Raw genomic sequence first — 9,986 nt, 5'->3', positions numbered from 1 at the left:
TACATCGGCGGTACTTTGATTCATTGCCGAAGTACATATACACCGGCCACAGCTTCGCATTACCGAACGTCATAAGTTGCGTAGCGTCTGACCAGAACATTAGTGCAGCGACCACACGGGGAAGTTCGCATCCTGGCTCTCCAGGTAATTCCTTGAGTTCGCGGTGGGCCTCTATGAAGGCAGGTGACGTGTACAATTCGCCTTGAATATCTACTTCATGTGGGAGATGAGGCGGGCTCCATCGTAGTTGATATGGCTCATAATGAAAGTATTCATTGTCATGAGCATTTGCGAGCTTTTCCCGGATGACAGACACGAGAGACCGATGGTAGAGGTCTGCCGCAACGTAAGGTCGAATATCTGGATGAGCTGTTGTTCGAGAAAAGGGAACGTCGATGGTCACTTGAGTTTTTTGCCATCCAGCATCCTCATCTTCCCATTCTTCTCCCTCATCGCCAACACTCGCGCCTAGTTGGGAGTTGATCTTGTCCCAGTTCGTATGTCGCACATCATTTGGATCATAGTCTGGACGTCCAACAATGTCGATCAATTCCTTGAAACTCTGCTGTGATTTTTGTACGCTGCCATTCCAATACCAATGACCAAGCTTGAAGGAAGCTTCGTTGGGGTACGGATCAAAGGAGCTGTCGTGAGGCACTGCAACAGTATCTGGGTCTTCTGGAGTAAGAGTGGGGATAAAACTAATGTCTTGAAGCGTTATAGCCTCTTCTGGGTCATGACTTGGCGGTGCTGAGGAGAAAAACTGGCGTACTAGACCAAAAATATTCCTAGATGTGCGGAAAGGAGCAGCTTGCACCGGAGAGGAAGCTCTCATAGGCACAGAATTTGCGGGTAGGCCAGTCTCTGGTTGTCGCGGGATATGGCTAGGGACGCTAGGAGGAGGCTGAGGGAGCACATCCTCATATTGTCTAAAGCGGAGGGGCAGAGGAACATTGACACGGCGGCTTCTACGCTGCGCCAATGACAAATCATCGTCTACTTCCGTAAACGAAGTTTCAGCCGTGCACGACACCTCCCCAGGGACGATGGCTGGCGGAGTGGGTAAAACCTCTGCGGTAAACGGCTGGTCGGATGATAAGGAGGGGGTGTTCGAGCGGTGGAACTGCGTACTCGAAGACGCCGTGCTGGCGCGTGCATCCTGCCTGACGGCGTTGGCAGACAGCCGGGACCGTTTAACAGCACCCAACAGATCTTTTGCTTTCGATAAAGCAGAAAATAAGTGTTTCTTGCCTCTTGTGCATGAATGCTGATGCTTTGTATAAGCATTCGCTTGAGTAAACACGCGCGTGCAAGTGCATTTGAATAGTGTCTCCGATGGATTGACCATGGATTTACTGTGGAGATGAACATGTATGAGCCAGCAGCAAATGATAGCACAACGCAATGGGACTTACAATTTGTCATTGAACGAATTAGGGCTGATGCAGGAACGAAGCCTGCCAGCGTAATTTCCGCCATATTCCCATGGGTCAAATACCCTGGCAGCCTACTTGATAGGGGGCTGGCGCACTTTGTCGCGGCTAGACCAATTCCGCAACCAGGCTGGCGGAACACAATCATGACCAAATATAATGTTAAAAATTACAGTTATATAAACACATAGTTCAGGTCACTGTTTTCATAGCCTGGAATGTCCGCACCTTCTTCTCCACTTTCTGAGCGCTCCGACGTGTTCGCAGTTGATCACAAGATCGTGAAGATGATAGTGAGTGTTATCATGTGCCAGCATGGCATACTTCATTATCACGCGCAAACGCGGGAACTGACAACGTTTCAATGGTCAGATTTGTTTCGTGGAAAGGAGGTTCTTCACTAAGTTAACCTCTTCAGGCCCGCCGACAGATATGGGCGGAAAATACAGCCTTCGTTGTTCAGCGCTTACCGCAAGTCGCACATATTTCGCTATCCGTGCTGCTTTTGCGCGACGAGGGACAATTATGTTGAAGTATCGATATTTCGGCGCGCTGAAGGGGTGAGCCAAGGAGAGTACGTCGCTGAATGCGCGACAGGCGCATGCGGCTATATGGGTGAGTCGATTCACACCTATAGATGCGTTGTATAAGCTAAAATTCAATTTAGTGAATATCGAGAAACTATGTAGTAGAACCTACGTACCTGCGGCATATTATCCTCGACGACGGTATGTCGGTTTTTACTCGCGCGCACCCCCCCTAATATCAATCAATTCTAGGAAATCGTCAAATGCCCGACGCACTGCCACCGTGAGACTAGAAATCGGTACAGGGAGGCAATGAGGCGATTGGCTATAATGACTTTGACATATTCCTAATGTCGGGTGTGAAGTGTTATGATACGAGAGCTGCTAGTAATGGTGAATATAAGCATCTTTTCCGATATATATCTTGATAACGCACCGTTTCCTATGATAGGCAAGGTGCTGCTAGGATGAATTGACAATTGATTTTGCCAACCTGCAAGTATTGATCGACCGGTCTGAGGCAACAATACAGATCGGATGATATCTCACCATCACCAACCTGCTACCACAGGCTAACACGTTTTGTGCTCATTTTTGACTTCGTAGCGCAAGCGGATCACATTTTTTGTACATAGTATCTTCAACTGCTACTGTTCAATCTTAAGTACACGTAAGTAGAGCATCATAGGTACAGTATAATATCGTGACCAAATCGAAGTTGCATACGGATCCGATGATAGAAATGGGAAAGGTTTTCAATAGGAAGTGGGGTAGAATTTATAGTGACTGATTTTGAGAAATTTAAACTCAGCTGGCAGTATCCGAAGCATCTTGATGTCACAAATGTCGTCATTGATTTCCAGCTCGACTATTCTACATAACTTTGGCACTCTCTGAGAGAGGTTTCGTTTATAGCTGTTTGATAGCTTGAATCAGTCTACACTCAGTAGGGAGGTCTCAACTTTGTAGGCAAGCGGAGTCCCCCAGTTTTGTACTCGGGGGACTCGGTCACATTTTTATTGCAAGCGAAGTCGCGGAATACAAGAAGCGAGACAAACGAGGACTCGGTAAGAATACACTATGAGAGACGGAGGCTCGAGAGACTATTGGTTTTAAGTCCTAAACTCATAGTATTATAGGATACAATTACCTTTCTATACTCAAATAAATAGAATCTAGTGTAGTTTGTACTGTGCAGACTCTAATTCATGGTAATTTCCGAAGGTGATAGGATTGCTTGTATTGATATAAGCACAGTCGAACCCGATAAATATTCGTACGAAATTTACAAGGTTTGTGCTACATATTGGTAATACATAAAGGAATATAAAGATATGTGCGCCTCATATCACCGCGATGGCTTATGCAGTAGCGTTAATAATACGACGGCGAACCCTGTCTGCTTACATCTCTTCGGTATTCCTACACCTCAGCCCCCGCAGTCAGATGTACGGACGCATCACATCATGATCAAAATGCGGACTGAAATAAGTACAACACGCTTACAATAAGTCAGTGTCAGTGTGAGAATTAATCGACACGGTATCAATGTAGTCCATGTAGCGACGCACTTCTTCTGGTAGATGCTGTGGGAGAGTTGGGCGAGGTGATGAATCTGAATCTGTAATGACCCATCAGCGATTTAAGAAAACACTGCGACCAGTTTACGCTTACCGCTGTCAGAATAGGTTGACGCAGGGGAATTTTCAAGGGCCAGTGTATAAACAGCTGCCTCAGCTTGGGCACGGCGCATCGTTGCCCGCAGGAAAATTAGCTCCGATTGAGTACTGCGATGATGCATATGGTATCCTCCAACATCAAGGTACGAGGACATCAGTCCCGTCTGTGTGGACAATTCTACTTGGCGTGCCTTTTGGAAGGCTTCTTGGAGGCACCTGGTAACCCAGGTACTCCGCAGACTGAACGAAGGGTCATCGGACTGCATAGATCGTAAGAATAATCACGCAGATTGGCGATAACACTGACATTAACGGTGACCTGCATTCGTTGTTCAAGATGCGCAAGGGCAAATTGACCAATAGCCGAAGGCGAGCTGAACAGGGGCAAGCTAGTTTCGATTAACGTGATGCTTTTGGGTGGAATGGGGTCGGTTGTTTGCCTCCTTAACCAAGTTTCACACTTGGTCCGCGCAGCTACCGAATAAGTAGCGACAGGTTCGATAACGCGTCGTGAAGTCGCTGAGAAATAGGAAGCGTTGTTGACTGCCACCGCAATAGGACGCATCGCTGAGTCATTAAGTCAGATCACGTTCGCAGTACACAAGTCAATCTCTTACGCATGGCCCAGCGTTGCTCTACATGATCGATGGCCTGGCTGCACAGAGACACTTCCAGCTGGCAACGATCTCTCTTCTCTTCCATGAAATCTCGCTCTATACTCCAGCGGTTTGAGTGATCCTCAACAGTACTTCGCAGTGATTCCTCCCTCTGCGCTTCCAACATACGTCCTCCGACTATTTGCCAAATATCACCCAAATAGACTCTACCTTTAAGTACGAAGTGCAAAAGATACAACTCAGTACGGAGCTACATAAAATATCAGGATATATCAACATCATTGTAAAAAATTTGCACTAACCTTCTCCATCGGTATGAGCCTTATGAAGAATTCGAGCCATCTAACATGAGTTAGAATGTTAGAGAGCTCAAACATGCCAGTTTGAGCAGCTAAGCTGTCGAATGGTGGAAGACAGGAGGGGGCCGGCATGGCAGTTAGAATAAGATGGGTCAATTAGTCTTGTGGGTCATCTTAAGCGAGTTTGTATAGAATTCCAAGGCGGGGAATGCCGGAAGAACTTTAATAATACATTTTGACGGCTGGCCATCAAAAGATCTGGCTGGCGGGTCGATAGATCTGGCTGGCCATCAAAATTAATATCACCCTCCACCTGGTCAAGTGTTGACAGAAACCCGAAGGATTCTAACCAATAAGGGGACGTAAAGATAACAGAAACCAAAAGGTTCAGCAGATGGGAAGGGCGCATTGATAAGTGAATGCCTATATATTGAAACTCAGCCGGACTTCAGCGAGCTTCACGTCGGGCATTGCCGGCTGGGTCTGAATGGTGCACTAATCATTCAGTATATCAACCACATGTCTTTTGGTATCAGTCTCTTTTCCGATTCCCCCCCCCCTCGTATACAGTATACAACGGCTACGGGTAACATATGTTTCGACATAAGTAGATTTACATTACATAATGTGGTTCTCTATATTTAGTGTGAAGGTCAACTCGTCGAACAGTACTACGAGCGTTAGTCTTACAATAACCTAGTAGTAGGCCTGGCAGCAGCTTGGGCGTAGTGCAAACATTTATGTAGTAGATACATCATTACTTCAAGTTACAAGTCCATGGGGCGGGCAAGCAATATGAAGTTCAATCGCTTATATCAATTATCGCCTTTGTTGTGGGCGGACGAGAGGACGATGTACTTGACACAGTCCACAACTTGAAATCCGCAATGCCCACTATGCGCACCGCTATATCTGGCATGACAATCAATATTGTCCACAATCTACACTACCAGTGAGTATTAGCTAATCCAGAATAGTGATTCACTACAAATACTGACTTCGCGCATTAACAGTTTCTCTTTTTCCTACCATTACCTCGATACCGTGACAGTGCATTGATAGCTTCAGAGAACATAAACTATCCAACTGACAATTGAACGTGACATGTGAGGTTTCAAGTTCGCTGCTGTACTATGATCTCCTAGGTTAACATATACACCATAGACATAGTAATACATGACCAAACGCGCCCGATGCAATGATGACGAATCTGCCTCGAAGCGACTCAGGATCGAAGAAGGTAAGCGATGATACAATGTTGTCAGTATCGTTGTTTGATCAAGGATATGTTACAGGCAATCAGACATCACCGGCACTATGCGATAAATATGCATGGGGAGTCCTTCGGCAATTCCTCACCACAGATATGACGATGCCTGAAATGGATGATGCCCTCACATCGTACCTGGGCGATAGATACTTCGCCGACGACTGGGTGGAACCCCGACGTGTGTTGTTCTCTGGTGAAGGAGACGACGCCGAATCCTTGGCCAACCTCGACCGACTTATGGCCATGCACGTGCCCCCTGATCCCCCCTCTCCTACATCAAATGACACTTCCGTATCCATGTCTACATCGAGGACAGACGGCTGCTTGTCAAGTTCACGCAGAAAGCGATCCCGTGTGCCTAAAGTAAGTGAAATACCATTGCTGAGAATGGTATATACTAAAGAGGAAACACAGTCTATTCACAATCCATATATCGTCATCGAAGCTTCTGAAGACGAGGACGAGGATGACGAAGGTGGTGACTTTGAACGGTCGCAGATAGCTATACACGTATCAGGACCATCGGCGAAAGAGAGGTTGGCCAAAAGATTCGATGACTTGGCCAGTAAGTTCGAAGAGAATTCTAGTCACTCGTCGCAAGGTCGCCGTGCTCTCACTTCCAAAGCGGCCTCGATCCCATCATCCTTAACTAACGTTTTGGCACCCGAAAACAAGATGTATTTGCTTGACATTCAAAGTATGTTTATTTTGCATCACTTAGCATACCGCTCATTGTATCACAGGAACTGCTACAGAATACATTGCCGAACACCTTCGGAGCCAAAAGTTTTCCGTTACCTTATCGACTTGGGTAGCAGGGCAACTTTATGTAGTCGCAGATAGCCCCAAAATGATCTGTGAAGCACTGCCTACCTCACACAGTCTCGCCGTGAAGCAATGTCTTCGCATCACGGAGGCAGAACATGAAGCCGTCGAAGGTTCACTGTTCCGATCTCTTGCCCCTGCTTGGGTGAGGATCAGGCACGGCCCACACAGGGGCTACATAGGCAAAGTAGAGTGCCAGACAGAGAGTTCCGTCAAGGTCTTGGTTCCTCCATTGCGCTTCCCCTATTCAATGCCTCGGGGAACTCGAGCGCTGCTCGATCGATCTCGTCTTCCGACCAATAAGGCTGTTTCTGACATCATTCGTGATGGCAAAGTAGTAGGATGGATATACGAAGAACAAAGCTACTACATGGGTCTCTTACTGAAAGACTTCCACCGCGATAACCTCGAACTTCTTGCCTCCCCTCACATCGACGACATTCGACTCCATCTCGAATCCGGATGGGACAAACCGTTTCTGAAGAACACCGTGGTCTTGTTTTCGATGCAATTTTTGCGCATGGGCGACTGGGCCAGGGTCATTGAAGGCCCTCTCCGTGGAGAGTCAGGTCAGGTTATCTCGATGGACCATACAGTTGGTTCCGCGAGCCTGGATTTTGCGTTTGATGGATGTCCAGAACAAATAGAGGTTCGTTTCGAAGGCATCGAACGAGTATTTCGGGTCGGCGACACCGTCAAAGTTGTAGCTGGTCCGTATTTGGGATTAGAAGGGCACATCATTCAAATGCGGGAGGAAACAGTTGACATCTGTCAAAATATCACCAACGAGCAGGTGAGTCTCGCACAATCACAAAACTGCGAAATTGTCTGACATTTGAATATAGGTGGAAGTTTCTAAGTACTACTTGGATCGGCGTCCCTTGGATCACATCATGCACCCGCAGCTACCAATGCATCAATATCTCGAGCCTCCCCCCGAGTCCGACTCCATCGAGATTGGGGACCACATAGAAGTGCTGAATGGCAAGCACATGGGGAAACGCGGCGTTGTGGACTGGTATTGCAAGGGATCGACTAATCTGTGGTTCCGGGATATCCTCACGGAAGATAGCAGAGAGTCCAGCTCCGGACTCGGCATTATTTCAGTTCCAGTAACAACGGTTCAACGAATGAGCCTCACCCACACTATTCAGTACACAAAGGACAAGGGTTATGATGTGAGGCCTGGAGACGTTGTGACTGTTGCCCGTGGACCGGAGTATCAGGCGAAAGGGGTTGTGCACAGCGTTGATATTCCAAACGCTAGTTTGACCATACTATGTAGTGGTGACCAATCGCTTGTAAGTACAATTCACCTCGTCTCGAACACGTCTAACGCATGCAACAGCTCTGCGTCCCAATCAGATTTGTGACCAAGATACGCAACGCCTTCTTGGATTTGTTCCGGAATGATATCGGCCATGAAGTTTTCGTTATTAGCGGCAATCGGAAAGGCTATCGAGCCACGCTTTACTCTCTTTCCTTTGAGACCTGCACCGTTGCTGTGCATGGGCAGCAGCGGATTAAACTCAAACTTAATGAAGTCGCCACCAGGTGAGTGACACGCTTATTTTGAGTTGTTCTGAAGCTCACGATATTAAGGTATGGAATGAGACTCAACGGTGCGATGCTCGAAGGCCCAGAGTTAGCCTCATTCTGTGAAATGAGGAGGCGATCATACTTGGCACCGCCGCCTCGATCCACTACCCCACCCGTCGAACAAGAAAAAAATCCTTCCAGCTCGTTGGTCTCTCTCGCAGGTCCCAGTCCATCACCATCCAATGAATGGTCTAACTGGTCCGCGAGCTCTGAGGTTGATAAGATATATGACTCTACGTCGAGTGTCAATCCCACCTCGTCAACACATGACCCCTGGGCCGTCGATGCCCAGGACACCGAAGCGGAGAACTCCCCGGACAGTGGTAAGTCCTCAACCTCACCATTCACAATGTCTATTTATTTCATCCCAGGCCCACTGCCGTGGTTGATGTCGAAAGAATTTTCATCGAAATTCTTCACACACCATGTACTGTTGAAGGTGTCGCCAAACTTCCTCCACGGTAGGCTATACAAACGGTTTGTATCGACGGCTTGTCCCGACCCATTCTGCGGTGAGAATGGACCCGCACCTGAGGGTCACGTCGCCGTATTCTGCACATCCAATAGCGCAGGCGCTGCAATCGAACATTATCACATCCCCGCCAGCGATCTGAGCCCGGCTCATCCACGGAAAAAAAATCAACAGTGTCTTGTTCTGGGTGGGGTTCATCGTGGAGCTCTAGGGACTATTGTGAATTGTTGGACCAAGAAAAAGGCTGTTGACCTTAGGATTAGTGCGACTGTTACCATAAATGTGGGTTTCGATCAGTTGTGTCTGGTGGAACCTGCAAAACATATGAAGTGATACATAGCCATAATAAAGTACACGGATCTGATTATTGCCTCTGTTCTTATGTTATGATATAAATTTCAGCTCTGCTTCAATCTACTGTTAATTTGCGAGTTTTTGAGAATATATGTGGTATAATGCAAGTATAATGTCAATCTTTTGTGTCAGCAAAGTTGACACTGAGCGGCAGGCTTACTTTTTTTGTTACTGACGCGCGAGAACACGCGCCCGTAAGATCTGAAATGTTTATGCTTGCTGTACCACACACGCGGGTGACCGAAGATCATTGTCGTTGATAACAGCCAGTGTATTTCTAAGACATTACTATAGAGATATCACAACTACGAGGAAAGATCGTTTAGTGTCAACGTGACGTCAGTTTTGCAACTTGTGATTACTAACGGGCTCTCAGCGCAAAGAACCATCACAAAGTTCCGCATAGGCAGTGGATGACCGTTGCAATAGAAAACTGCTAGCGCGTGACAAGACATTGCCCTGGAACCCTCACAACTATGAGTAATGACCACTCTGGATCAGTATTACACTGGTCTTGTAATTCATGATTGCCATGTCGTTGAAATTGCAAACGGCCATAACAAAGTCAACATTATGCAACAGATGATCACAGGGTCAGCGAGATGCAGGACTTCTTGCAAAAGTTTATCTATCAGGCCTCACAATTATGAGGCATTATGAAACATATATTAGTTCATCAGGGTTACACTGGTCTTGTAATTCATGATTGCCATGTCGTTGAAATTGCAAACGGCCATAACAAAGTCAACACTATGCAACAGATGATCACAGGGTCAGCGAGATGCAGGACTTCTTGAAAAAGTTTATCTATCAGGCCTCACAATTATGAGGCATTATGAAACATATATTAGTTCGTCAGAGTTAAGCCTGTATTGTACTTGCTTGTCCTTGGATAGCACTATGCTTTGTGT

General features: G+C 46.8%; 3 protein-coding genes across 3 annotated transcripts; 2 read left to right on the top strand and 1 right to left on the bottom strand.

Moving 5' to 3' along the window:
- Positions 1-1,651: 1,651 nt before the first annotated feature.
- On the top strand, positions 1,652-2,276 carry HD556DRAFT_1307076 (uncharacterized protein; the record flags this gene model as incomplete). Its single annotated transcript, XM_041299996.1, has 4 exons — positions 1,652-1,726; positions 1,806-1,993; positions 2,126-2,161; positions 2,213-2,276. 4 exons carry the CDS (start codon positions 1,652-1,654, stop codon positions 2,274-2,276), a joined length of 363 nt encoding a protein of 120 aa, XP_041161856.1.
- An 859-nt stretch (positions 2,277-3,135) lies between these two features.
- On the bottom strand, positions 3,136-4,687 carry HD556DRAFT_1307075 (uncharacterized protein; the record flags this gene model as incomplete). Its single annotated transcript, XM_041299995.1, has 7 exons — positions 3,136-3,259; positions 3,467-3,581; positions 3,635-3,747; positions 3,856-3,899; positions 3,947-4,206; positions 4,257-4,506; positions 4,559-4,687. 7 exons carry the CDS (start codon positions 4,685-4,687, stop codon positions 3,136-3,138), a joined length of 1,035 nt encoding a protein of 344 aa, XP_041161855.1.
- A 1,044-nt stretch (positions 4,688-5,731) lies between these two features.
- On the top strand, positions 5,732-9,054 carry HD556DRAFT_1441640 (uncharacterized protein; the record flags this gene model as incomplete). Its single annotated transcript, XM_041306335.1, has 8 exons — positions 5,732-5,795; positions 5,851-6,188; positions 6,240-6,522; positions 6,569-7,443; positions 7,496-7,951; positions 7,999-8,204; positions 8,253-8,572; positions 8,621-9,054. 8 exons carry the CDS (start codon positions 5,732-5,734, stop codon positions 9,052-9,054), a joined length of 2,976 nt encoding a protein of 991 aa, XP_041161854.1.
- Between the last annotated feature and the right edge of the window lie 932 nt (positions 9,055-9,986).

This window comes from Suillus plorans, assembly GCF_016647745.1.
Source record: "Suillus plorans strain S12 chromosome Unknown HD556scaffold_19, whole genome shotgun sequence".
NCBI lineage: Eukaryota > Fungi > Basidiomycota > Agaricomycetes > Boletales > Suillaceae > Suillus > Suillus plorans.
Note: the sequence above shows the minus strand (reverse complement) of the source record. Positions and strands in the feature narration are given on the sequence as shown.